General features: G+C 60.1%; 10 protein-coding genes across 10 annotated transcripts; 3 read left to right on the top strand and 7 right to left on the bottom strand.

The window, feature by feature from the left end:
- Positions 1 to 15: 15 nt before the first annotated feature.
- On the bottom strand, positions 16 to 1,995 carry THITE_2111287 (uncharacterized protein). Its single transcript, XM_003651191.1, has 4 exons — positions 1,433 to 1,995; positions 965 to 1,364; positions 602 to 893; positions 16 to 532 (listed from the first exon to the last, which is right to left on the bottom strand). Exons 1-4 carry the CDS (start codon positions 1,691 to 1,693, stop codon positions 64 to 66), a joined length of 1,422 nt encoding a protein of 473 aa, XP_003651239.1. The 5' UTR covers positions 1,694 to 1,995; the 3' UTR covers positions 16 to 63.
- A 2,230-nt stretch (positions 1,996 to 4,225) lies between these two features.
- On the bottom strand, positions 4,226 to 5,104 carry THITE_2142693 (carbohydrate esterase family 12 protein; the record flags this gene model as incomplete). Its single annotated transcript, XM_003651190.1, has 2 exons — positions 4,226 to 4,872; positions 4,960 to 5,104. 2 exons carry the CDS (start codon positions 5,102 to 5,104, stop codon positions 4,226 to 4,228), a joined length of 792 nt encoding a protein of 263 aa, XP_003651238.1.
- Positions 5,105 to 6,136: 1,032 nt separating this feature from the next.
- On the bottom strand, positions 6,137 to 8,329 carry THITE_2111280 (uncharacterized protein). Its single transcript, XM_003651189.1, has 4 exons — positions 7,660 to 8,329; positions 7,285 to 7,595; positions 6,932 to 7,219; positions 6,137 to 6,847 (listed from the first exon to the last, which is right to left on the bottom strand). The coding sequence occupies exons 1-4, from the start codon at positions 7,865 to 7,867 to the stop codon at positions 6,230 to 6,232; spliced, it is 1,425 nt and encodes a 474-aa protein (XP_003651237.1). The 5' UTR covers positions 7,868 to 8,329; the 3' UTR covers positions 6,137 to 6,229.
- A 640-nt stretch (positions 8,330 to 8,969) lies between these two features.
- Positions 8,970 to 10,386, top strand: THITE_2111279 (uncharacterized protein). The gene has a single exon (XM_003651188.1). The coding sequence runs from the start codon at positions 9,114 to 9,116 to the stop codon at positions 10,203 to 10,205; it is 1,092 nt and encodes a 363-aa protein (XP_003651236.1). The 5' UTR covers positions 8,970 to 9,113; the 3' UTR covers positions 10,206 to 10,386.
- Positions 10,387 to 10,563: 177 nt separating this feature from the next.
- Positions 10,564 to 12,118, bottom strand: THITE_38073 (uncharacterized protein; the record flags this gene model as incomplete). The annotated part of the gene is made up of 6 exons (XM_003651187.1): positions 10,564 to 10,897; positions 11,015 to 11,190; positions 11,266 to 11,622; positions 11,645 to 11,781; positions 11,845 to 11,883; positions 12,010 to 12,118. 6 exons carry the CDS (start codon positions 12,116 to 12,118, stop codon positions 10,564 to 10,566), a joined length of 1,152 nt encoding a protein of 383 aa, XP_003651235.1.
- Positions 12,119 to 12,888: 770 nt separating this feature from the next.
- Positions 12,889 to 15,031, top strand: THITE_2111273 (uncharacterized protein). Its single transcript, XM_003651186.1, has 7 exons — positions 12,889 to 13,217; positions 13,393 to 13,465; positions 13,535 to 13,651; positions 13,714 to 13,801; positions 13,869 to 14,006; positions 14,060 to 14,527; positions 14,588 to 15,031. Exons 2-7 carry the CDS (start codon positions 13,393 to 13,395, stop codon positions 14,850 to 14,852), a joined length of 1,149 nt encoding a protein of 382 aa, XP_003651234.1. The 5' UTR covers positions 12,889 to 13,217; the 3' UTR covers positions 14,853 to 15,031.
- A 916-nt stretch (positions 15,032 to 15,947) lies between these two features.
- THITE_2111270 (uncharacterized protein) lies at positions 15,948 to 17,269 on the bottom strand. The gene is made up of 3 exons (XM_003651185.1): positions 16,825 to 17,269; positions 16,585 to 16,758; positions 15,948 to 16,482 (listed from the first exon to the last, which is right to left on the bottom strand). Exons 1-3 carry the CDS (start codon positions 16,993 to 16,995, stop codon positions 15,991 to 15,993), a joined length of 837 nt encoding a protein of 278 aa, XP_003651233.1. The 5' UTR covers positions 16,996 to 17,269; the 3' UTR covers positions 15,948 to 15,990.
- A 365-nt stretch (positions 17,270 to 17,634) lies between these two features.
- On the top strand, positions 17,635 to 19,629 carry THITE_2111267 (uncharacterized protein). The gene is made up of 4 exons (XM_003651184.1): positions 17,635 to 18,440; positions 18,497 to 18,590; positions 18,649 to 19,310; positions 19,427 to 19,629. Exons 1-4 carry the CDS (start codon positions 17,730 to 17,732, stop codon positions 19,568 to 19,570), a joined length of 1,611 nt encoding a protein of 536 aa, XP_003651232.1. The 5' UTR covers positions 17,635 to 17,729; the 3' UTR covers positions 19,571 to 19,629.
- A 554-nt stretch (positions 19,630 to 20,183) lies between these two features.
- THITE_2153752 (uncharacterized protein) lies at positions 20,184 to 23,668 on the bottom strand. The gene is made up of 3 exons (XM_003651183.1): positions 22,965 to 23,668; positions 21,189 to 22,862; positions 20,184 to 21,077 (listed from the first exon to the last, which is right to left on the bottom strand). The coding sequence occupies exons 1-3, from the start codon at positions 23,203 to 23,205 to the stop codon at positions 20,437 to 20,439; spliced, it is 2,556 nt and encodes an 851-aa protein (XP_003651231.1). The 5' UTR covers positions 23,206 to 23,668; the 3' UTR covers positions 20,184 to 20,436.
- A 369-nt stretch (positions 23,669 to 24,037) lies between these two features.
- On the bottom strand, positions 24,038 to 25,279 carry THITE_2075198 (uncharacterized protein). Its single transcript, XM_003651182.1, has 2 exons — positions 24,685 to 25,279; positions 24,038 to 24,539 (listed from the first exon to the last, which is right to left on the bottom strand). Exons 1-2 carry the CDS (start codon positions 24,804 to 24,806, stop codon positions 24,425 to 24,427), a joined length of 237 nt encoding a protein of 78 aa, XP_003651230.1. The 5' UTR covers positions 24,807 to 25,279; the 3' UTR covers positions 24,038 to 24,424.
- Positions 25,280 to 26,177: the final 898 nt, after the last annotated feature.

The raw sequence follows: 26,177 nt of genomic DNA, 5'->3' as shown, positions 1-26,177 counted from the left end.
GCCGCCCCACGCACGCCAAACCGTAAACGCCGGCACCGTGCCATCAGACACTCCCGAGGCCTTCTACTGACCGCCCATCGACCACATCCGCGGCTCGAACTCGGACAAATCCTCCTCCAGCAGCCCTAGGATATGGGTATTCCCAGAGAACCAGTTCCCCAGCTCGCTCGCCTGACCGGCCGCGAACCCGGCCGCGGGCAGGTCGCCTTCGCCGCCGAACGCGGGGTCGACCTGCGGCATGAAGCCCAGCTGGCTAAGATACATATCGATGTTGTCGCCCACCATGGCCATGTCCTGGTCCCGCTGCTGCGGGTCCTGCTGGCGCTGCGCCTTGGCCTTGACGTACAGGCTGGCGACGTTGTGCAGCACCTGGCAGATGCGGTGCAGCTTGGCGACGGCCTCGGAGACGGCGCACGCCGGCTGCAGGGACTCGACGAAGTCGGCGAGCCGGCGGAGGTCGTCCTCATCCGACGTTTCTACGATGTGGCAGAAAAGGATGATCACGGGCGTGAAGGGGACGCATATGAGGTTCCTGGGGGTTAAGCCATGATATGGTTAGCGATGCCCGAGGCGCCCTCATGGAAGGAATGGATGAAGATACCATTGAATACATCCCGCCTTCGCCGCCACGTTGTCGCCGGCCATCTCCATGTACTCCTGGTGCAGCGCAAACGCTCGTCTCGCCGCATGGATGCACTCCTGGTTGAAGGTGCTCGGCGAGCCCGGCGGGCTGGGAATGGCGCGGTAGATTAGCGTCAGCGCCGACCAGTGGAGCAACTCATCGCTGAGGATGGCCAGGTCCATGGTGAACGGCTTGTTGGCGTCGAACTTTGTCCCGCGGATCTTCTCGCGGGTATGGCGCATCAGAGGTTCTTGCTCCTTGGCCAGATTTACTGTCACACCGACCGAATGTCAGCACTCCCGTGTTATCCTCGCCCCGCATCCAAACGGACAGACGACGTACCCATCGTCTGAACAAGCTGCCTAGCACTCTCGACGCGCTGTTCCTGTGGCCTCGCCAGCGCGGCCGGGCTGTACAGCTGTTCGTATGCCCTGCCCAGAAAATTAGCGTACGAGATCCACAGGTTCAGCACGACCCTCCACGAGGCGTCGGGCAGGTTGATACCCGGCCCGAGGCCGCGATGCACCGTGATGTCGTAGTCCTGGATGACGGGGGCACGGCCGGAGCGGAGAGAGAGCGCCTTGTCAAGAATGTAGGCGGCCCAGAAGAGAACCACCTTGGCCTCGCTCTCCGGAGTCGGAGAGCGCAGGCGGTGGTAGCCGAGAGTTTGGCAGAGAGTCGCGGCTATGGAGTTGAGGTCGCGGGCGAGCGAGAATTTGGAGATCTCGATGGCATAGAAGGCCTAGGGAGGCTGTCAGCAGAGGCGAGTCTTGTTTGGGGGGAGGAGGCGTAGGGGGGAACGCGACGTACACCCAGCAGCAAAATCTCGACGCTCTCTTTGCGCGCCGGCAGCAGCAGCGGCAGGTTGGTGAGTGCGGTTTCGAGGTTGTCGCGACAGACGGACTGGTATTGAAGCAGCTGAGCTTTTTGTGCGCCTTCGGCCACAGACGCTCGCTCCAGGAACAAGAAATACAGGCCGGCATTGACGATCCCCCAGGTCAGGATGCTGTAGTCCTCGGTGGCAAAGTACACCTTGCTGCACCGTTCGGCAAAGTTGTCGGTGGCGACCATGGTGCAAATGGTTATGAAACTCTGAGGGGGTTTGTCTAGAGGGATGTCAGTATTCAACGAACAAGTTGTCAGTTACCGCACGCGATGGCGGCCAGGACCTTTGACCTCGCGCAACATGCCAACAACGACCTGGGCAGGCGGCATGGGCAGCTCGCGGATACCGCCCTTGGGCAACGGCTTCGCGTTGACGAAGCGGGCCTCGGAAGGACTCGGCCGGTTCTGCATGCTCGCAATCTGCTGGAGAGAGGATAAGGCCGACCGCATGTCGGGATCGAGGTCGGGGGGCAGCGACCGTGTGACGGTGTTCTCGAGGAACTCGCTCGCGAACACAGTGTGCGCGGTCAGGGACGAGTCGCCCTCGAAGGTGGGCGCGGCATCACCGTCGTCCTCGGCCCCATACAGCACATCCGTGCTGTCTGCAGCTGCCGGTGAGGAGCCGTTGGGGCCCGGGACCGGGACCGGGCCGGGAGGCGCACTCTCGGTAGCCGAGCTCGAGGGGCTCCGGCTGTTGTTGGTGATGGAGACGGCCAGCTCACGAAGCATGCCTTCGATATTTGCGAGGCGGGCCTCGAAGTAGTTGATCTTGCGCTCGCTGCATCACGGACCAAGGGATAATCACAGCATCAGAACAGATTCCAGCGGCGTCCACTCTCACTAGGGGCCAGGTCTCACTATTGGGTAGAGATCAGCACACGCTGGCGGGCCTCCTTGGGCCGCTGGCCGGCGCCGGTCGAGCTGCATGTCCGGTGCGCGGTCCTGCAGTTTGAGCACGGCGATTCCTTGTCGCAGCGGATCTAAACGGAACACAGCGCCTTTCAGCGTCTGCAAACTGTACCTCGTTCATGTCGTCGTTCGTGCGGGTGAACTTGCAGCGGGCTGAAGGGAGTGTGGGTACGCAACCGGGGTAGGTGCCAAGGGTCCAAGGGATGCCGAGACGGGCGGCGTCGGCGTCGGCGGGCGGGCATACGTACCTTTCGGAGCCGGCACTGATCGCACTTCTCAGGGGCACGGAATGGGTCAGCTTGAGCCAGCGGAGCGGGTGGGACTCGAACGTCAAATGCATCAGAACAAACAGCACAACAACAGCAATGGAACCTACAGCTCTCCTGGCCGCGCCCTCGCCCTCGGTTGGCTCGTTCTCCGGCATCCTTCCGGCAGCTCAACTAGCGTCGACGAACCTGAGAGCGCGTCTGGGGAACACAAGTCCACTCAATGCTCAACGACACGCGAGATGGGGCCCTCCACAGTAATCAGGCTGGGCAGGTGTGTTGGCGATACGGACTGGTTACGGATTAGTTAATTCCTGTGTAAGCGATGCTTGCAACCCGCCCGTTCGCCAAGTGCGGTTTGGGATGCAGCAGGCGACGCTGCACTGATGTTATGCCAGCGCTCCGGTGCGGGGGCCGCGGGATCCGTGACAGGCCGAACGGTAGCCCACCCTGGAAAGGAGGATTCGAGTCGCGTTGCATTGGACGCGTCACGCCCGGCCATCAAGGGCGTCTCGCGAGAACGGCTGTAAGAAGAGCTGCGTAAATCCCAACGTAAGCCGCGCAGATTCTCTGAGGGGCCGTGTTTGTTCTCAGAGAGGCAGCAGCAATGTGCAGCGCAGTGCGGAGGAAAGTCCGGGCTGAGGGCAGGCGATAGCCAAAAACGGAAGGCGCCATATCCATATCAGGGGCAAGGCCAGGGTTAGGGCAGAGTTCACAGGAGAGCTTTACCGGAGGCATCTCCCGGTCTACAGTTGGCAGAGATCAGGTATTTGTGTCTTAACTCATTCGTCCCTGGTCATTGCTCTGCCAAACTAGCCTGACGAACTAGCCCCTACGCCCACGACGCAATCCGAACAGATTTACAGAGAACACACATGGAAAGGGAAAGAGATGTGTGACCAGTGAGAGTATTAAGTATGTTGCCTTAGAGGAGCGGAAGTGGAGGACAAAGTGGAATAGGGAGGATAAATCTTCTACTTGCCATGCAACTGTTGGCTAGCCAGTGGCGACCACGAGCAAAAGAGTCGATCAATAAGAAACTGGGCAGCCCTAGAATTCCTCCAAGTCCGGAATACTTGTTCCAAGTCAAACTTGAGATTAGCTTGGGCGCTAAAGCCAGCAAGAGGTATATCGCTGGTGTCTAAACCAAGTAAAATGGCAGTCAAGCAGCCGCAACCAGACGCCGTACTCTCGACAATACAATTTAAGGAACAGATCATGACTCGTCCAAGTTCCGTTCAAGCCACACGACTCGGTAGGGACCAATATCCTCCCGCCACACTCAACGGAATGCGGGAAGCAAATACGCATAATCCGAGCAGCGTCCTGGGAACGGCCGGATGCTGTGAGCCTGGTTGACTATATACCTCTAGGCTTAAAGCGCAGCGCCACAGAGACACGGTACAGTGGCTCTTAGACCTGCACCAACTTTGAATTGGAGAGCACAATGTAGTGTTCCAACATTAGGACACATCAGCTTCGACCAGAACTCGGAGCATGTCCAAGCACGCACCACCACCGTAGCTTCAATAAAGCTTCCATATCAAAACACCGCCGGTAGCGGACTCTTCACGTACGAGTCCAGCGCCGTGGTCCCGTTGAAGCGCTTCCCGACGGCCTCCACGAACGCCTGGGCCACCAGGTCGGCCCCCTCGGGGCTCGTGTGCGTGTGGTCTTGCGGGTAGAGCGCGTTGGTCTTTGCGCTGCCAAGCTTGAGGAACATGTCGGCGACGGCCTGGAAGTGGTCGACGAAAGACGCACCCGCGCCGACGTGCTCGGCGGCGGCCGCGGCGTAGCCGACGAAGCGCGGCACGCTGTAGACGAACGTGCCCGTCTCCCACAGGTTGTTCGGCGTCTGCGAGCTGACGACGACGCGGGCGCCCTTGGCGACGAAGCTGCGCGCCGCCGCCTCGACGTAGTGGTTGAAGGTGTAGACCGTCGCGCCCGTCTTGCCGGACGTGCACGTCTCGTCGCCCGCGCCCGGGCAGTCGCTGCGCCCGTTGTCCGACGCCGAGCTGGGCGACCCGCCGTCGTTGTGCCCGAACTCGATCACCACGATGTCGTCCGCCTGCACCAGCTGCTCGATCTCGCTGAACCGCCCTTCCTCCGTGTAGCTGCGCGCCGACCGGCCCGCGATCGCCTTGTTGACCACCGGCAGCGTGATGTACTGGGCGAGATACTCGCCCCAGCCTGGGCAGGAAAAAGTCAGCCAGCCTTCTTCCTGGATGATATTCTTCATGGAAAGTCGGACGCAAGGAGCAGTCTGATTTTTCTTACCCATGAGCCCGTTGCCCGTCTTGGCCATGGTGCTGTCTCCCGCGAGGTAGACGGTCGGTGTCGCCCGGCGAGCGACCTCAACGGGCGTGCCGTGGGCTCCCGATGCGGCGAGTCCGGCCAGAAGGAGTGTCGACCAGTAGACCATTGTGCCCTGACGTACAGCCTACTACTGATTCAAAGTTCTCGTCCGGCCCGTCTTAACAGCAATGGTGCTCGTTACTTTCCTTGGCTGCCAACTTGAAGGTCGTCGATATGGAAACTTCCCAGCAAGCAGGCCTCATCTCTCCAACCTCCAATTCCCAAATTTCGAGCCATATTAATAACCTGCGGCAACGGCAATCGTGACTCCGCAGATGCTACTATCGTCGTATATACGGCACGTCTTGTTCTTCCACGGCTAAAAAAATACCGAACCGCTGCCCCGGTTGCAGTGTGACGCGGTGGTCCATCATCCGGGGCGCTCAAGGCTCCGTATTTTCCGTACTGAAAACTCCGGGACTTGGCGGCATCCGGGACTTGGCGGCATGCGGTATTGGAGGAAAAACCTGGTGTAGTAAAGTGTGTAAGTAGCAGCCAGTTTAAACCGAATACTTGAGATTTCCACCGAACCCGCCTCCGAGCTCGACTCTCAAGGGCCGAGGCGTGTTTACTTGGCAATGCGGTGGTGAAACCGTGGTTACGTCCTCCAATCCAAAGGCAGCCGCGGAAGCCCAGGTGCACCTCGGTATAATGCCGCACATACTGCTTTGCAAATGTCTACAAGGACTGACGAATCGTCGTCGCGGAAGAAGACAAGATATCTTGATCTTGGTTCGAGTTTATAGATCGCTCCCAAAACCAGCTCCAAGCAGCCTAGGCATGAAAGAACCATCCAGCAATCCCCGGTGCAACCCCTTGCTTGCCGGAGACTGCTCCCCCTTGAGCGCGGGAGCGGAGCTACCCACGCGACGCTGCATATCCCGCAGCTGTAAGAGGAAGAAAAGAAACTGAGCCGGCCACCCGGGCAAAAGGCATTTCGTCAAATAACTCATCATCAAGGCGGGCAGCCAAGGACCACCGCGGTGTCCCTCCCATGCGTCCTGCATCTCCTCTCCGAGCTCCAATGGTTCATGGCCACCGACCCAGCCATGTCGGTCCTTTTCATCCGCGGTCCTCCCTTCTTTCCCTGGAATTCCTGGGCCGTTCGTTCCCCGTCAAGACGCCAAGATATGCAGCTAGGTAGATGGGTGGCACGCATGAACGTTCTCGTCAACGCACAGACGCACAAGCCTCACTCGACCTGCTTCTCACACCCGATGCGGCCGAGGAGCTCCTTGCGGTCGCTGTGGCCCGGCAGACTGACACCCGTAGTGACCGACGTCTGCCTCTTAATGCCCGTCCGCCGCTCCCAGTGCTTCAGGTCAATCTCCTCGACGCCGACCTCCTGCTCGAGCGGCTGCGCCTCCTCGTAGACGAACTCGTCCTCGTCGTCGTCCTCGCCCGCCTCATCGTCGCTCCGCACGTCCTCGGCAGAAGAGCCGTTCAGGACCTTGATGGCGACGCGGATGATCATGGTGAACCAGATCAGGGTGAGGACCTGCAAGAAGAGCAGCATGGCGAGGAAGGCCCACTTGACCGAGTCGTTGTAGCAGAACAAGCCCTCCGAATCCCAGAGAGGCTCCAGGAGGTACCGCAGGCCCTTGTCGGTTGGGGGCTCCAACGGTCCGGTGAGACTGCCCTGAGCGCTCTTAAAGCAGCCAGTCGGCATGATCTCGGGGGTGTGGGCCCAGACGGAGTAGCACACGCAGAGGTACAGGACGTGCCGTGCGATTAGCCATGAGAACATGAAGACACCGAACATGATGTCGCACATGGTCTGGTGGCCGAGGTATTTGAGACACTTGGCCAACTGGGGACCCACGTAATGGTTAGCTCAGGCAGGATCATCAAAAACACAAGCTCACTGGAAAATGGTTGTTTCCACATCACGTACCCCGAGGGCCAGGTCCGACACATCCATCAGGACCAGGATGAGATTGCCTACCCGTGTATGCCCGTATCGGTATGCGGCATACATGAGGGAGCTCGTGATGACGTGGTGGGTGAACATTTGCCAATGGTCCTTCCTGCGCTCCTCAATGTTGATGACGATAAGTTGCTGGAGCCAAAAGGCTAGCTGCGCGAGGAAATAGCCCTTTACGAGCGCGGTAACCTCACGGTCTGGCCAGCCGGTCCACAGCTCACGGAGGTCCAGGTAGGCTGGCGACTGGCGGTAGACGTACTAGGTGCCCTCTCTGTAAGCGGGACCGCCCTGTCAAAAAGAGGAAAATGGGGCTGCAGACGTACCAAACCAAGGGGCCAGAACACGCTGTAGTACAGCACCATCCAGGCCTGTTCACTAAACCTGGTAATGTCCTTCCGCTTGGACATGCCCTGGGACTTGGCGAGAGGCGCGAGGATGTTCTCCATGGTGGCGGCGCGCAGGCCGGTCAGAACGACGACGCAAAACAGGATGAAGTGGCCGTCGGCCCAGCCCAGCCCGTACTTCCCGGTGCTCGGGTTGTAGTACGAAAGCGTGAAGTACTTGGCCGTGTAGTCCCTGGCGCGGGGCATGCCGTGGGCGAGGAAGAGCAGGGCGAGGAGGTTGAATGACAGGCCTAGTGATGCAAGGTCAGCGGGGGGCCCGTGAACAGCGATGTGTACGGGGGCATCGCAACGCACCAATCTGGTTGTCGACGAACCACCGGGCGAGCTGCTTCATGGGCCCCTCGTTTTTCCTCTTAGGGCGGCGAATCAGCACGACATTGCTGTTCGCCTGCCTGTACAGCGGCCCGTTAATGTGCTGGGGCTTGCCGGTCCGCCGGGGCGGGAGGGAGGAGGATTTTGCCGTGCCGTCATGGCTTGCGGTCGTGGCGGGAGGGGAGCTCATGGTCGGCACGTCCATCAACTGGCGCTGTACCAGTACCAATGGTCGGGTCGGAGCGGCGTCAATGGGCAGGAAACGAGACCCTCGAGACGGTGCCGGCGGAGGTTTCGGGTCTCGGAACAGCCGGGGGCCGGGGGTTGTTGTGATGAGACTCTGCGGTGTCGTAGGGACCCCGGGACGTAGGTCGCGATGCGGGGGCGCCCACACAATCGCAGGTTCAAAATGTCAAATGCGTGTTCTGGGCTGAGAGGCGCGCCGTACTCAGAGCACCGGGGCTGGGCACGACGGCGATGGGTCCCGGGAGGAAAACGAGCGACGACGGGACGGGCGACAGGGCAGCGGATTGCGGTCTGCGGTCTGCGGGTTGCAGATTGCGGGTTGCTGTGCTGCACCCCTGCGGCAGTCTACAGTAGTTTAGTTACTGTGGAACTACAGGGCAGCTTCGGTCCGGAGTGCAAAATGGTGAGGCTGGCCCCACCGAAGATCGAGATGCACAAAGGCGGTGGGAGGCGGTGGGCAGCAGCTTGAGCCCGCTTCAAGCCTGGAAGGTGCATGGCAACAACAGCCAATTGGGACGCAGCATTGGACGAACCGAGGCGTTGCAAGGGTTCGACCAACACAACGCCAACCCCAACACAAATCCAGCCAAGATACGGAGGAATGTTACCTACGCTTGGTAAGGTACCTTTATGTAACTACGGAGTACGAATTATCTGGCAAGTACGGAGTCCCAGATACGTTGTCAATGGAATCCTTTTTTTTTTTTTTTACCTCGCTTTGTTTTTCTCGCATCTCCGAAGATCAGAAGAACCGCTGGTTTGAGGAAGCACCAGTTCGCACACATCGATCAGCTCCAGTTCTGATGGGGACAACCCCGCCTTTCCTTCATGCTCTGAAGCGGGGCCGCAGCTGCAGACGGCGCTGCGATGCGCCACCAGCTGCACCGTCGGCACTCTGCTGACCAGCTCTTCCAACAAGCCATGGCATACTGCAGCTGCCAATGGCACGGCGTAGTTGGAGCATGCGCTTTGCGATGGCGTTACCTGGCACTGTGCACGCTTGGGGAAGAGACAAGGTCACTAGCTGGCCTTTGCATACTCAACCCTAACCCTTCACTTTTGACCGATTGTGTGGAACATCAATGACATCGGATTCTTGGTCTTGGCAGCCTCACGATCCTTCGATTTCAGCGAGCTCGAGCTCCGCCACGTAACCACAACTTTTCGCGTCGCGTGTCCACCAGCCCGCCATGAACCAGATCCGCGCGATCCAGGCGCTCAACAAGCGCGAGATCGAGAATGGCGTGCCGCCCGAGGCTTCGTGGCACGCGGACTACCGCGACACGGCCTTCATCTACTTCGGCGGCCTGCCATATGAGCTGTCCGAGGGCGACATCATCACCATCTTCAGCCAGTTTGGCGAGCCCGTCTTCCTCAAGCTGGTGCGCGACAAGGAGACCGGCAAGTCCAAGGGCTTCGGCTGGCTCAAGTACGAGGACCAGCGCAGCACCGACCTGGCCGTCGACAACCTGGGCGGCGCCGAGATCGGCGGCCGCCTGATCCGCGTCGACCACGCACGGTACAAGATGCGCGACGACGAGGACCTGGAGGAGTACAAGGTCGGCTGGGAGGACATGCTGCGTCGGGAGCGGGCCGAGAAGGGCTTGCCGAGCGAGAGCGAGGACGAGACGGACGAGGAGGAGGAGCACGCGCGGCGGGCGAGACCGATGCTCAAGGAAGAACGGGAACTACAGCTCTTGATACAGAACCACGACGACGACGACCCCATGAAGCAGTTTCTGATAGACGAGAAAAAGAAAGAGGTCGAGGAGGCGCTGCGCAGGGAGAAGAGGCGGGAGGAGAAGGAGCGCCGGCGACACAAAGACAGGGACGAGGACAGGCATCGCCACCGATCGCATCGGTCATCAAGGAGAGACGATAGCGAGGACGAGAGTCGCAGACGGGACAAACACAGGTACAGAGACCGGGACGAGCGTGGGGCTGATAGGGAGGGCCGGCCTAGGAGGGATACGACTCCCGTGGAGGACCGTCTCGGTGGCAGTAGCGACGAGGGACGGAGGAAACGCCGTGACGCTTCTCGTGACCGAGACCGCAGGCGAGAGGACGGACATGACGGAGGCGACCGGGAGAGGAAGCACGACCGTCACCGCCGAGATGACCGCGATGACGGAGAGTCTCGCAGCGAGCGTGACGGGCACCGGCGGCGAGCACGGGAAGGCTCGCGCGATCGCAGTGAGCGTCGGCATCGCGACTCGGAGGACAGGAGACGGCGCGACCGTGACAGGAGTCGTAGCCGATCGCCACGTTGGGATCGAGGCTGAAACACCTACACCTTCCGGAGAGTGTTGATACCACTGGTCTTTGGCACATGCCTGCCCCGGGACGGGAACAGGACAATGCATAGAGGAGAACGTACCGCAGCGTATTTAAGATACCCATACAGCCCATAAAAGCAAATTAGCCAAAGCCACCCAAACCGACCCAACCACTGATATCTATCCATACAACCTCAAGGCGCTTCTCAAAATGCATAAGCAGAGAACTCAAGACCATCCCTAGCGCCTGGCAATGCCTCTCAAAACAGACGAGTTCCTGCGTGGCGATAAATCCCCATATCCCGTAAACGCCATGATCGTGGGTAGGTAGGTCGTTGCAAAACAAATCGGAAAAGCAAGGAAGTCAATGGCCAGGGAGATAGCGCTTCCAGCCCTCCCTGACGCAGTGCCGGCGGCCGTCGAGGCCCTCCTGCAGGACGAACCGCTCCCAGCGGGCGTCGCGGCCGGCGCCGATGACCAGCAGCGTGGACTCGCTGACCCAGCCGACGACGCCCTTGGGCGGCCGCGACGTGCCGAGCGTCGTGCTCTCCGACACCGGCAGAGCCCCGCCGACCAGCGCCGCCTCGTCGTCGTCCGCCTCGAACGGCGCCGACGCGAACGAGTACACGTCCGAGAACACGCGCGGCATCATCGGGATCTTGGACAGGAACCCCCACTTGCCTTTTCCCTCGCCGCCGCTGCTGCCGACGCCGTTACCGCTGCTGTCCGGCGCGACCGCGATGTTTCGAGACCCCGGGGTTCGGCTGCCACCGTTTTGTTGCTGCTGTGGTTGCTGCTGCTGCTGCTGACGGGACCGCCGATTCGGATGGGGCACGTCAAAGATGTGCAACGTAGACTTGTCCGAGGTGCACGCAAGCATGGTCCCGGACGGGCTGAAGGCCAGGGAGAAAATGGTGGCCGGGTCGATGCCCCTCCGGAGCTCCACCAGCCGGGCACAGTTGCTGGTTGCGAAGACCCGGATGAGAGTCCCCTTTCGCTTTCATGTTAGTCCTTACCCTACGTTTGATGGGATGGCGGTTATTGAACGGGACGAGGGCGAACGTACCGTCTCGGATGCTGTGGCCAGGAGCTCGCCATCCCGGCTCAACTGGATGGCCTTGATGGCGGACGAGTGCGCGGGGATGATGCTGACGTTGCCCGTCGCGGTCTCGACGAGCTGCACGTGTCCTACCGACCTGCCTGGGAAGGCGATGCGCTTCGCGGACAAGCAGCACAGGCCCCAAGGGTTGTTGGCGGTCTCATATGCCGACAACAGCTGCGGCGGCTTAGCGAACTTGTAGACGCGGACGCTGTTCTGCAGTACCACCAGGATCCGTTCTTTGGACAGCTGTACGCCCCGGACGGGCGTCAGGGCGCTGATCTCCAGTGCCGCCTTGCTCTTCAGGTCGTCCCAGAGAATGAGCTGGACGGTTCGTGTTAATGACGTCGCACGCGTTGTTAAGAGCTGAAGTGGATAGGCATGCCTTATTTGCTGCAAACTTGGGCTGTCTACCGCCGCCAACGAGACCGACGTAGTTAGCTTTGCCCATCATCTGGACCAAGCCGACTCCTGCGTTGAAGTCTGGGAGTGTCGCGTGTTAGTGACAAGCTTCCGGCGCGAAGCCCAGTGTTCTATCTCCCCTACCTCTTGTTGTCCGCAGAGAGCATGTTTCGGAATGAAAAACTACTTGTCGTTAGTGAACGAATAGGACAATCGGGACGTCGATAGTTAGCCGGTCGGGATACTGTCCCGCGTATCTGGATGAATCCGAAGACACCGAATGTCGGAGATGGACAGAGGAAGACATACTGCAGAACCCTGTGTTGAGTCCCACGGCGAAGCAACTGCAATCATCGTTGAATGCGATCGAGAGGACGACGGCACCGAGCGGACTCTCGAGGGGAGAGCGGGTATTCATCTTGACGACCGTTGTCTGGTGATGGGCCGGATCAACGAATGTGGGGTTCGGCGTTGAGGACGGCGGCGGCAGCCTGCACCCCCTTGGACAACTGGGCTCGCCTGTTACGGAATGGCAGAACGGCCGTTTCGGCTCTGAAAACTTAGGCGCAGGCAAAGGCTGAGAACAAATGCTACGCGGCCATCCTGCGAATCGATACTTTGGGACGTTGGGATTGGGGTTGCTTCAGTGGTCTTTTCTCTGCGATTGATGGCGGCGCCTGCTCCCACTGGCTGGGTGCTGTCCGGCAACACAAGTCGAGAGAGCGGCGAGCTGAAGCGCCAGACAAAGTAAGGGAATGAATGCAGAGCGAAAATCACTGGTCTATGCGAGCTAGCTTGGGGGAAGAGGTGATGCAGAAAGACTCCCCCAGTACCTCATGGTTTCAGAGCTTATGGCGTAAGACTGGAAAACAAAACATTGCATCGTGTTTCCAAGGCTCAGTCCGTAAACGTTGGTTACCTCAGGCCACCCGTTGGTCACAGTCACGAGCTGCTCCCTCTGGAAACCTGGAAGTGACAAGGCGAGCAGACCGCAATGTGCCCCGCCTGAGCGCCCACCAGCTGGCGACGAATGCCAGCTAAGCTGTCAGAGTGGAGCCCTTCGCAGAGCGACAGCTGTCACGGACCTGGGGTTGTTGGAGCACGCCTTACCCCCTTTGGACTAGCGGTTGATTGGGACGAGTGACCCCTGAATTGGGACTGGCTGCACTGGACCGGACAGCTTGAGGTGCTTGTCCTGCTCCTGCCGTAGCAGGGCAACATTTTGTGAAATTACCATTTTCGACGCCCATTCCCGAGCTCTCTCCTTTTCTCACCCCAAACCTGCAACAGGTGCAGTCGCTCGAATTCGACGGCCGCAAACCGCAACCACTCCGTTACACCACCATACTCTTTGCTGACTGGATCGGAGCCGCTCGTTCATTTAGCTCATTCTTCCCTTGCCGAGCGGGCTGTCCTGGGTGAAGCCGGCCGGCGCTAGTCTTACCCTGTAACGCGCCTCGACTCGACTCGTTTCTTCGTCTCCACGACTCCACCCCAATATCATGTCTTCTCCAGCCGTACGTCGACCTTTCCCTGTCCTGTTTCCCCAGCGCTTGTGGCATCGCTTCGGTTTCTCAATCCAGCACTCTGCTCCTCGCAACCGCACCAGCCCTCGACACCGACTGCGTGCCCGCTGACAACCATTTCCCGTGCGCCTCGGTTTGCTGAGCTGACATGTTTACGGCACAGAAGATGATCCGCCGAAAGAAGAATGTGAAGAAGGGCATCCAGTTCTGCCTGATGGTGTGCGGCGCCTCGGGCACTGGTAAGTCGCCGCTTCAGCGAGGCTGCACGGCACCAGATGCACTAATCGTTCCTGGATTCTTTCCGACAGGCCGGACCACCTTTGTCAACACGCTTTGCGGAAAGACCGTGCTTGCGCACAAGGATTGTGATGACGCCACGACCGCCCACGTTGAGGAAGGTGTCAAGATCAAGCCCGTCACCGTCGGTACGCACAGTCCCCAGCGCCGTCAACAAGTGTGCTCTAAGGGACGTTAACCCTTCGCACAGAGCTCGAATTGGACGAGGAGGGCACCCGCATCTCCCTGACCATTGTCGACACTCCTGGCTTTGGAGACCAGATTGACAATGAGGCCAGGTGGGTCTTCGAAAACAAAGCATATACGCACGTGTTTGCCTCCCGCTAATCTCGCTTGTCCTTTCAGCTTCTCAGAGATCGTCGGCTACCTGGAGCGGCAATACGATGACATCCTTGCCGAGGAATCGCGTATCAAGCGCAACCCTCGCTTCAGAGACAATCGTGTTCATGCCTTGCTCTACTTCATCGCTCCGACCGGTCATGGGTAATTGCGCTCGTCCCTGCCCCCAATTGAGATGATGCTGACTTCTACCCCAGTCTCCGCGAGCTCGACATTGAGCTGATGAAGCGCCTTGCGCCCCGCGTCAATGTCATCCCTGTGATTGGCCGCGCCGACTCGCTGACTCCCTCGGAGCTCGCCGAGTCCAAGAAGCTGGTCATGGAGGACATTGAGCACTACCGCATTCCCGTCTACAACTTCCCCTACGACATTGAGGAGGACGACGAGGACACGGTCGAGGAGAATGCCGAGCTCAGGGGGCTGATGCCATTTGCGATTGTTGGATCCGAGGATGTGGTCGAGATCGGCGGCCGCAAGGTCCGCGCCCGCCAGTATCCCTGGGGCGTCGTCGAGGTCGACAACCCGCGCCACTCGGACTTCCTGGCCATCCGCTCCGCGCTGCTGCACAGCCATCTTGCCGACCTGAAGGAGATCACCCATGACTTCCTCTACGAGAACTACCGTACCGAGAAGCTTAGCAAGAGCGTCGAGGGCGGTGCTGGCGTGTACGTCACCGCACTTCCCCTTTTCACTGGTGAATCGAGATGCGCTGACCTGGCCCACAGTGATTCCTCGATGAACCCCGAGGACCTGGCGTCGCAGTCCGTGCGGCTCAAGGAGGAGCAGCTGCGGCGGGAAGAGGAGAAGCTCCGTGAGATTGAGGTCAAGGTCCAGCGTGAGATTAACGAGAAGCGCCAGGAGCTTCTGGCGCGCGAGTCTCAGCTGCGCGAGATCGAGGCACGGATGCAGCGCGAGGCCGCCGCCGCCGCCGCCGCTGCTGCCCAGCAAGCTGCTGCTGCCAACCATGGCGAGCCCAACGGTGCCGAGTAGAACAAAGGTGCCGTTATGCTCGACTCTTCGCCGGCAGCCTGATGTCCCGCCGTTGCTGCACCGATGTGGCCAAAGCTCGACCTTCTCCAAGCGACCCCCGTTATGCGACCCGACCTTTCGTGCAGGCGTTGGTTCTCCTGTTGTGTTTAGAGACAAACTATTCCCCCGATGTTTTGCGAATTTTCGAGATATCCGCTCCCTTACAGACACCAGGTGCGGACGATTACCGAGGACAACTGGGCCTCAGCGTGAGCGGTGTTGGGGTGCCGATGCCGACCGGGAAGTGGCGTATGATGGGTTATTTATCGGCGAGCATTGCGTCAGGTCGCCTAGGGGGCTACCGCGGCGGTGGTCTGGATGCCAGCCTGTTGGTCGGGAGAGTCAGCCTTCATCTCACCTGGCATCAGACAGCATGCAGGCAGGATCGGGGGAATGGAGACGACCTTACGTACCCTGGTGGCCTGGCAGCCTCACCTTCTCCGTCAAGCACGCGCGATCCGGTCGGTTATACCCACGCCTTCTCCTTACTTGACTGTCTGCCTTTTTCCTTGCTTCTACTATTGGCCTTCTAATTCAGATATCACCTAAATTCAAACTTTCCTGCTCTCTCTGTTTGCTGTCGCCCGTATGGTGTTGGGGTATGTCCCGGGTGTGCGGAAAGTTGATGGAGTCGGCCTGTCTGCTTTGCAGGAATTGACCGAGTACAAAATATCAACATCATTCTTTGCCCGTCCATGGTGTAGTTGGAAGCAGTCAAGCTGCCGTTGCTACATCCATCCTATCAATGACCGCTGCGACGAAAAATCGACAAGAGACATGAAATATCAATGAAGCAAAGGACGTTGTACTCGCGTAAAGACAGCATCAGGTGACCTCCCATGAAGGAACCATCCCCAGGTTTCACCCGCAATTCCCCCAGCAAAATCAACTTGCATAAACGAGAAAACCAGAGAACAGTGCCACCAATACTCCCATCCACGCATCGCAAAAGAAGGACCTACCTATTTCCTCCCACTCGGCAATACAATACAAACTGGATCATGCATAGATAGATTCTCCTTCTCCTTCGCCTTTACCAACCACCCACCTGATCACAATGCATCTCCCTATCGATACAACGACCAAATCCAGCGCAGTTTTAGTTGTTGTTCTGGCTGTTAAGGATGCGCAGGATGGCCAGGAAGAGGTTGATGACGTCGAGGTACAGGCTGATGGCGGCGGCAATCTCCTCCTCGACGTGGTGCTTGCGCAGGACGAGGTGGGTGTCGACCAGGATGTAGCCGCTGAAGATGAGGGCGGCGAGCAGGCCGTAGATGAGCTCGCCGGTGCTGCTGTAGGGCAGGAAGACGGACATGAAGCCGAAGAGCAGCAGGCCCCAGAGCGCGCCGAACAGGTAGGGCATCCAGCTCGTGAAGTCGTACTTGCTCTGGCAGGCGAAGGCGGTCAGGAAGACGAAGATGCCCGCCGTGAGCACCACCGCGTTGAGCACGACCGAGGCGCGGTAGAAGGACACGATCACGCTGATGGTGTAGGCCTCGAGCAGGGTGAAGCCGGACAGGAAGAGCAGGTTGGTCGGGTACGACTGGCGCTTCCAGTAGGTGAGGAACATGAAGGCCATGGCGCCGAAGAGCTGGAGTGGTAAAAAAGGTGTTGGTCAGTCAAGCAGCAAAAAGACGGTGAGAGAGAGAGAAAGCAAAGGGACGCAGGGGGACGGGAGGGGGGAAGCGCGTACCGAGATCCAGACAACGGCGGGGTGCGACTGGATCCAGCTCTTGTAACTCTCGCTCAAGAAGCTGAGCGCGCTCACGGCGCCGGTAGCCACGAGCTGCACCGTCAAGATGGTATAGACCTTGCGAATGAACTGGTTGCGGATCTCGATGGTCGCCTCGGCGACCGAGCCGCCGAACTGTGGAAGAAGGGTCAGCGACGCTCGACAGGCCGTCTAGCAAAGGGGCAGCGCTTTGTAAGGTACCTTGAAGTCATCAGGGATGTTGTCCTCACTGCTGCGCGGACCGCCAAAGAGGCGCTCCTGGTCCTGGGCAGAGCTGCTCTCAGCCTGGTACGACGGAGGCGGCTGCGTGTAGTTGAGGTGCGCGTCCGGGTCCTCCTGCGGAGCCGGCGTGTACTTGGTGTTGGCCGACATGGCTGGTTGCTGAGGGGAGTCGCTGCAGTCGCAGTCGCAGTCGCAGGGGAAAAGAAAAGGCCTTTGTCGCTTTGTGAAGTATGCGATGAGTGTGAGTATGATGAGGGTGCACGGAGAGGTTTGCCAGATGACGGAACAGGTTCGCTGATTGTTCGATGATGACCCGAGAGAGTGGGGGGATGCTTCAGCTATCAAGGTGGCGGAGCTGTGCTCTGTAACCAACCAGGCGGCGTGGATGCGGGCCCTGTCGGAACCTTCCAGACCTGCTCTTCTGACTGGCTGCCGGCAGCCTAGGGAAGCTGTGCTTGGCAGTTTGTGCTCAGGGTTCGGGTTGAGGCAGTCTGACAGACCACACCCTGGCAGTGCCAAGATCCAATGCTCTTCGATCTCGAGAGTTTCGAGCATCAAGACGCGTCTCTCCGCCCGCCGCCTCAACGAACGGCGAATCGTGTTTTGGGAGCATTGACGACCCACATCAGTCCACGCAGGAGTGTACTGCACGGAGCCGACAGGAAGAGCGCAGCAAACGGGGTAATGCGTTGAGGAGGCGACGATCACAGCGAGTCGAAACGACCAGTTAGTTAGCAGCCAGCGACTTTTAGCCTCCAATTTCCCACTGCACCTCCTGGACGGATATTCCGCACTCTTGGCTCCCCCGGACGCAGACAACGGAAACGAACAAGGAGCACGCCCCAATGCGCAAGACTGCCGCCCAACGTTGAGCGGGCGCAGCCATGGCGGGAAACACGAACCGCTACTCGACCTACACGGCCGCGTCGACCAACACCGGCGCCGGCTCCGACTCCAAGAATGGCGACGCGGCGGAGAAGAAGGAGCTATGGAACTCGATGCTGTCCTCGGTAGCCAGCGGGAGGCGGCTGCCAGAGAAGAACATCATCCTGCTCGGCGGCTCCGTGGACTCGCAGCGCGAGTTCTTCGAGTCGCTCGCCAACAACGAGCTGCGCCGCTCCCTCGACCGGAACGCATCGCGCACTCCGCCCGTCGCGAACAGCTTCGCCCTGGGCTACGCCTACTACGACGTCCTCGACGCCGACCAGGAAGACACGCTGGCGCGCATCTCCCTCTACACCCTCACCAGCCCGTCGCCCGCCTTCGCCTCTCTCTTGCAGCCGCTCCTGACCCCCCAATCGATCCCCAACACGCTCATAGTCGTGCTGCTGGACTGGTCGGAGCCGTGGAAGTGGTTGCGCCAACTGCGGGAGTGGATCCTGCTGCTCAGGACAGTGCTGGTGTCCCTCAGCGACGAGTGCAAGGAGACCATGGAAGAGGTCATGCTGTCGTGGCGAGACCGCGGGCGAGGTGGAAGCGTGAATTTGGACGGCTCCGCGGCCGTGCCCACGGCAGACGGGGAAAACGCCGTGCCCGTCGGGCCGGGGGAGTGGGAAGATGCGCTGGGTTTGCCCTTGGCCGTCGTTTGCCAGAATGTAGGGCCCTTCGCCGAGCCTCGTCCTTCAAGCATGGCGGCTGACAGTGTACACAGGCGGAGAAGATGGAATACCTGGAAAAGACGCAAGGCTGGAAGGAGGAGGAATTCGACGTTGTTCTGCAATTTATGCGAACGGTGCTGCTGAAACGTGAGTTGAGGCCTTGACTGGGTCACTAACTCTTGTTGCTGACGCTCGTGCTCGACAGACGGTGCCTCGATGATCTACACGACTCCTTCTGTTCCCTCACAGCTTCCAACCCTGATCCATTCCAGCCTTGGCATACACTCCCTCCTGAAGAAGCAACCTCTCAAGCATAATGTCATCGACAGGGACAAGATCGTTGTCCCGCCGAACTGGGACTCGTGGGGTAAGATCCGAGTGCTCAGGGATGGCTTCGGCGTCGACCAAGTGAGCAACGGCTGGTCAATAGACCTCGACCAACCATTCCCGCGTCCCCATACGAACGGCGCCGCCGCGGAAAGCGAGCACGCTGACGGGCACGACGATCGTGCGGCGCCCGACCCCGAGGGCTCAGCCGTCACTCTGTACGAGAACGCGGTGCAAGACCCCACGATGGACGCTCTCCAACTAGCCGGGCGGAACACCCACTCGACGGAGCTGGAGGTGGAGACGATAGACACGCAGACCTTCCTTGCACAGCAGCTGAAGGTGCTCGAGGCGTTCAAGCAGAAGAGCGACGAGGCATCCCGCGAGAGTGCCCGTCACAAGGCGAGCAAGAAGGTGGACGACGACCATATGATGGTCGGCAGCGAGACGGAGGCGAAGGTCCTGGAGCACATTGGTCCAGTGCAGTTCAACATGGGCGGTATTCAAGTAGACGCCGACGACATGGTGCAGCGGCTCAAGGTGCGCCTCTCTCTCTCTCTCTCCCCTCTACTCTCTCTCTCTCTCTCTCTCTCTCGCACACCTCTCCTCATCCCGATTGTTTCCCCTCAGGGTATTTACTGACTCCACGTCGCTAGGAGCGCCAAGCGTGCGGCTCGGGAGACGAACTGGGCAGCCCAACAGCCGAGGACATCATGGATTCGACGCCGCACATGGACACGGAGAACCTGCAGGCCTTTTTCCACGGCTTGATGAACAGGCGAGGAGCGACGACCAAATAATCCCCACGCAAGCCGTCACCCATCATCATCTTACCCGCCGATTTAATTCTCCAGTCCACTTGCAAGGCGTTGAACGATTCACCCCATCCATGTCACACAAAGCGGCTTAGATGGCCATTAGCGCTCGCAGAGGGCGCAAACAGACCGACCCACTCCTATTTCCACACATGATTCCCTTTGTATTGTCGAAAACAAGACAGCCTTGTATTCACAAACGGCGTAGAGAGAAGGCCGTTCACCCGTCGCAGACGGGTTTGTCTCATCTAGTTTCCGCGCGGGGTTGGGGAGGGCGGGAGGTCGTAGGTCAGCAGGTATTGTTGTTGGTTCCGGTGTCTCCTCGCGGTGGACAGGGACCGACGTCGTACGGGGCGGGGAAAGGGGGGGGACATTAAACCTGAGAAATTGTAGACTAGGTAGATACCCATTTTTGGAGAAAGAGAGAGAGAGAGCATGAGCAGCAGGCGGGCGCAAAGGATGAGCTTGTTGATGTGGCGCACAGCAGCGCTCATTCATTTCATCATCCCTGGGAACAAAAAAGGTTACGGTGTATCTTCGTCGCGCCATGAAGATTCTGTGGTCTCCCAACGTAGATAATTTTGATGCTCTCAGATACCGTTACCATAGTTGATGCATGTTCGTAACTAAGGCAGTTGCCCTCCAAACCCCCCCGGTCAGCCCGGGAGCGAGATATGCAGAACGCCCGTCCCAATGCTCCGGCGTAACATACTATGTTTATGATAACAGTCGGACAGATCCCGCCGCCTCTCCCCGCCCCTCCTGCATGCCCCTTTCTAACTTAACCGTTGATCATCTGAGTTTAAATAAATGCGACTCCCCGTTCCAGCCCCGATGCACCTGCACCCCCTTCAAGCCCGCGAGGATCGGGAAATGGTCAGCCCCTCGACCTCCTTCGCCAGCGCGTCCTCCTTCTTCTCTCCCGCCCCCTCGGCAGCAGCACCAGCATCACCAGCGAGAGGAACCAGCACGCGCGCCTCGGCCCGGGGCTGGGTATACCAGGCCCTGAGCGCGACCTGGTCCGCCCCCTCGGCCCCCTTCCCCTTCCCGGGCCCAGCCACCACCACCGCCTTTTTCCGCACGCCAAGCCGCGCCGTGACGACGCCAGTCAGCAGGCTGACGAACAGCCACGGGTACTGGAGGATCTCGGCCTCGAAGGCGGCGACCGTCTCGCTGGCCTGCCGGAGATAGACGTCGGCTTTTTGGCCGCCTTGGCCGCTCCCACCTTGGCTGCTGCCGCTGACGCCACCACCAGGGAGATGCTGCAGCAGCGTGCCCAGGCGGAACAGGTTGGACGCGGCCACGGCGTTGGTCGACGGCTGCGACTTGTCCATGCCGCTCTTGAGGCGGAGGATGGTCGGGCTGAGGGCCTCGGCCTCGGTCGAGTAGAAGCCGCCCGAGTAGGCGTGCCGTGGGGACGGGGCCGGGGGGGCGCTGCCTGTCTCGCTGGTGGGTGGGGATGGTGAGTCGTAGAAGAGGCGGGTTTGCACGTCTATGTTTTGTTCAACCTCTCTGTTAGCCAACTACGGTCTGGTCTTTGGGAGGTTGGGTTTGCTCCCCGGATAGAGAGGAGAAGAGAAGAAATGAAGGGGTGTATGCATACCTTGTAGTTGCCTTGCCCAGTCCAGCCACTGCTGTTCAAACGTCGCAGTGTACAGATCCAGCAGTCCGTCGATCAGGAAGGCGTAGTCATCCGCGAAGGCCGGCGTCTGGCTGGGCCTGTCCCAGAAGAAGCGGCGCAGCGGGTTGGTCTTGCTTTCCGGGCCATGCCACAGGTTCTCCTTGATGAAGGTGGCGCTGTCCCGGGCGGCTTGGAGGTATCTGGCCGCTCTGTCAGGATCCAGCCAGCGCACAGCAGCCGCCGTCCTCGCCAGGGCGGCAATGACCATGCCGTTGGTGGCGACCACAATCTTCTCGTCCCGGGCCGGACGCACGCGCTCCTTTTCTCGGTGCGCTCGCAGCTTCTCCCGCGCCGCCGAGACGAGGGCCTTGATCTCCGCCGGCGGCACGCCAAGCTGCTTGGACAGCTCGGTAGCGTCCGCGTTGACCGACAGCACGTTCTGGTTGATGAACTCGTCAAACGGGTCCTGGTCCTGCGGCACGTTGCCGTCCTCCTGCACGTTCCAGTAGGCCGCGGCGACCGTGCTCGCGTGGTCGTCGGTCGAACCGCCGCCGACGACCTGGTCGAACTCGCGGCGCGTCCAGAGGTAGTATGCGCCCTCGCGCATGTGCCGGTCGCCCCGGCGGTAGAAGGAATCGGCCGCCTCGCTCGTGATGAAGCCGCCCCTTTCCGCGCGCACCACGGGGCTGGTGAGGTAGTCGGCGAGCTCCAGAACGACGTCGGCGAACTCGTCGTCCAGCGCCAGCTCGCCCTCGCGGGCCCGCGAATGCCCGAGCCAGGCATCGAGAAAGACGCCCAGCAGCAGGGCGTTCTCCCCGACCATCTTCTCGAAATGCGGCATGCTCCAGTCGCTGGTGACGCTGAAGCGCATGAAGCCAGCGCCGAGGTGGTCGCGCAGGCCGCCGTCGCGGATGCGCCGCAGCGTCTTGGTCGCCATGGCGGTTGCCCTCTCGACCTCCTCCTCGCCGATGAACTCCCGCACCTCGGCTGGGAAGTGCGCCAGCCGCAGCAGAAACGACAGCCGCGCCGGGTTGGGGAACTTGGGCGTGCCGAAGCCGTAGTCGACCGGGTCGAACATCTTGGCAATCCGGGCGAGCGCCTCGTCGAGCTGGTCGAGGTCGAGGTCGCTCGCGTCTGCCGCTGCGTTGGCGCCGCCTGCCGCAGCAGCAGCAGCACCAGCACTCGCAACCGTCGCCTCTCCGCCTGCTCCTGATGATCCGCCTCCCGAGCCTGCACCAAAGGTGCCCTCCTGCGCAAAGTCCTGCAGCTTGTGCAGCATCTCAAAGGCCTCGCGGCGGCACCGCTCCTCCTGCTCGACCCAGAACTTGTGGATCTTCTTGGCGATGGCGAGGAAGTCGTGGTAGGACTCGTCGCCCGAGGCGCCGCCGCCGCCGCCGCCGCTCCGGGCAGCGGCGGCGCTGTGCTCGGTGCCCGGGCCCGGCCAGTAGGTGCCGCCGAAGATGGGGTAGAGGTCGGGGGTGAGGAAGAGGTTGAGCGGCCAGCCGCCGGTGGCGTTGACGGCCTCGCTGTAGTTCTGGTAGATGGCGTCGAGGTCGGGGCGCTCCTCGCGGTCGATGAGGATGGGGATGAAGGACTCGTTGAGGAAGTCGGCCACGGCCGGGTTGGAGAAGGAGTCTTGTGTTGTGAGATGGCAGACTGGGCAAGAGCAGCAGCACGGCGGCCTGGTTAGCAGCTAGCTCCGGAGGCGTGGGTGCTGGGGGAATGTGGTACGTAGGGATGGTAAAGGCAGGCACTTACGGTGGTCGGCGAGGAAGCCGATGTGCATGAATATTGGCTTGTTCTCGACCGCAGCACGCTCCAAGGTGTCGGCGTCGAGCATTTGCCAGGCCACGGGCGTGTCGGCGTGGCGGCGCACGTACGGGCTGTCGCTCTCGCCGGCGCGGTTCTGCAGCGCCGGCAACGCGGAGCCCGGGGCGCCGGCAGCCCCGCGGCCAACGTGATGCCGCTGCGGCCTCTGCTCGAGCGGTGATCTCATCATCTTGGCAGGGAGGGCAATGGATGAATTCGGTAGGTAGGTATTTCGGCCCAGTTCCCGGGAACGGTTGGCTTGGGCAGGCAGCTTCGTGCGAGCGGTTCAACGGTTCGACGTTGGTGACGGTCGCCGTGGCGGGGCTGCGGGGTAGTTTGGGAGTTACCCGAACTTTCCTTGTTCCACAATCAGCAGCCGGCGCCGAAGCGAGTCAGATCCCAGATCCCGGCTCCGGAAGGCAGACACGGAAGGCTCCAGCGCGTCGGGTGGACCCAGGCGGAGGTGTTTCCCGATGTTCCGGCGATAGGTGAAGCAAAACAAAGTAAACAGAAAAAGTGCCAGGGAAACGAAAGGGAACGGGAAGGGAAGGGAGGAAGAAGACCAATCAAGAAGAAAATTCCTGGTGTCGATGATCTCAATAAAAGCGCCTAGGCCGGTCGTAAAAGCGCCTAGGCCGGTCGGTCTGTTGCTCGACTCGGTTGACCTGCTGCCGATGCTCAGTTGGGCCCGGCGCCTGGCGTCCAGAAACCACCGAGCGCGCTGGGCGCCGCAGGTGGCATGATCAGGATTCTGTGTCTTGCATGTGGGTGTGCACATTGCAGGCGGTGGTTGCACTTTGCTCAGAGTCACAGGGTTAGGGCTTATCTGAAATCCCTTCACCTCAAAGCACTCCCCCTGGACAAGGGGGACAAGCGGCGGCGACAAGGAGGAACGCTCCGGTTAAACGATTCACCCCTGTTGTGAAGGCGTGTTGCTGCAGAGAACGCTCGTGGAAACATCTGCAGCGGATCTGCCATGGGAAAAAGCATCCATCCCCCAACCTCTGCAAGGAGATCATCGTCAGGACTTCTATTGGGCGTTGCCCTCAATTACATCTGTCAATTACTCCTAGTATAAGCGCCAATCCCCTGAGGGGCTCCAGTTCCTCCCCCCAAGCCGTTTCCCAGTTCCTTCCGTTGCTCTAGCCAGCTTCAACTTGAGAAAAGAAAACAAGATGGAAACAAAGTTCGCCCATACCAGCCATGCCCCAACCAATCCCAAACACGCTCCCAGAATCACGAAGCCAACCCACGCCAGAAGCCCAACCCGAAAACGCCCATGCCAACGCCAGTGACGATGCCGTCGAGGCGCCGTTCAGCAGGCCTCAAGACAGAATCAAAACCCTCCCGACCTCCCTGCAATCATCACGAGCCCCTGAGGTAGGCACGCGGCCGAGCCGAGGCCCGGCTCACAAGGACACAGCGGCGGCGGCGCCTCCACGCTCGCGGTAACCCTTGATCAAGTCCGCCCAGGGAACCGGAGGCCGGTTCCTGTCCTTGCAGTCGCCGCAGAGGTGTTCGACGCTGGAGTCAGGTGTCAGTCTTGTGTCAGTGGCTCGTCGTCGTGGGTGGGGGAGGAGAGAAGGAAGATGAGGGGTGTACACAATATGCGTGCTCCTTCCCCCTCCTCCGGCGCGGTGAGTTTGTCATCCGGATAAGCGTTGCTTACTATTCAAAGTGCGTCACGTCGGGGGGACATCGCTTGTGCGACGTGGTGTAGCTCCTGCACCATTTGGAGGCGATGAAGCGGAAGTGTCCGCAGCCGTACTCCCGCTGGATGAAGTTGCACATGGCGCGCCGATGAGATTTGGGGACGACGAGCTCTTCGATCAGACAAATACTGTCTTAGACCGCATCTACTTCAGGGCGGGAGGGCAGGACGGCTCCTCATGAAGATTGGCGGAAACTGGTGCAGGCATGCCGGATGCTCTCGAAAGAGGCTGTCGCCGGGGAGCAGCCGGCGCTCTTGTAATGTATGTACGCTGCTGCACGGAGCCGACAGAACGCCGGCAGCAGAGCGATTGTGTCTCAGTCCCCATTGCTCGGCGAATTCCCGCGGCTTTAGTTACCCCGGCCAGCGGTCTGGACTCTGGCCCAGCTTCTTATTTTGGCGACCTGCAGGTGCTGGTGTCTGCGACCGCGTAATTGCCGGGGGATGGTCACGCCAACCTGTGGCTAAGGAGACCCGAAGCGGGAAATAAAATGCGATGCGACGAAGTTAAACCACGGCCTTGGGACGCTCGCTACCCGGCGCCCCATGTTCCATTCCCCTGGGGATGCCTCGGGAAGGGGGGATTCAACTCTGAATGTGGCGCCCGCGAAATACCCCAAAAAGAAACTGAGGCTTTGCTCAGCTCTCAGCTCTTCATTTCCCGGGTCTCTGGTCCGCGAAGACGCCACTGCGCGGGGGTTGGTCAGAGGCAGGGGGGCGCCCGGCAATTTGAGCCCACTCTCCCCAGCATTCTTGGGCTGCATTTGCTTTTCCTTGGCTGAGCTGTTACATAGTATACTACGGAAGTACACTACTCCGTATACTCAGTTAATTGCACTCGTCAACGGGACGACCGCAGGATCTGGGAAATGAATGCACATGCGTGATGGTGGCATGTCTCCTCCGGGTCCTGGGAGGGGCTCCAATTCCACCCACTCGGGCGTGTCTGAGCGTGTTCGTGATGACGACCAGACGGTGCCCAACTGTCGATCCCATGTTGTTTCGGACGTCGCGCGAACTAACACTAACTAGATACACTAGTGTATACTACACTAGTTGACGCTGACGCTCGTGTCCTCGCATGGCGGCATGGGGCTGTCTTGCGCCCCGGGCCGGGCAGATGCGAGTTGTCACATTTTGAGGTGTCTCTGCATTCGCAGTGTTATCGACGACGGCGCAAGGTTCGCTACTTGAAACAGGAGCTGCTGTGTGTTGATAGGCCACCGGGCGTGGCGGGAGTTGCCCAAAAAGAAAGGAAGAGCATTTCGGCTTTCACCAATCCCGCGGCGAGGCGGGCCCAAGCGGCCCAGCGGACTCCCGCCAAGTGGAAACTCCGCGCCCAACCTAGTGTATGCTGCACCAAGTCCGAGAAAAAACAACCCGAAGTGAAGGATCCCCTGTGCTGGAGGTTATAGAGGTCCCGCCAAGACTAATTTCGGCCAATTGTCGGC

The sequence above is a fragment of the Thermothielavioides terrestris genome, chromosome 2 (assembly GCF_000226115.1).
Source record: "Thermothielavioides terrestris NRRL 8126 chromosome 2, complete sequence".
Lineage (NCBI taxonomy): Eukaryota > Fungi > Ascomycota > Sordariomycetes > Sordariales > Chaetomiaceae > Thermothielavioides > Thermothielavioides terrestris.
The sequence above is the reverse complement of the archived record's forward strand: the minus strand, read 5'-3'. Positions and strand labels throughout refer to the sequence as shown.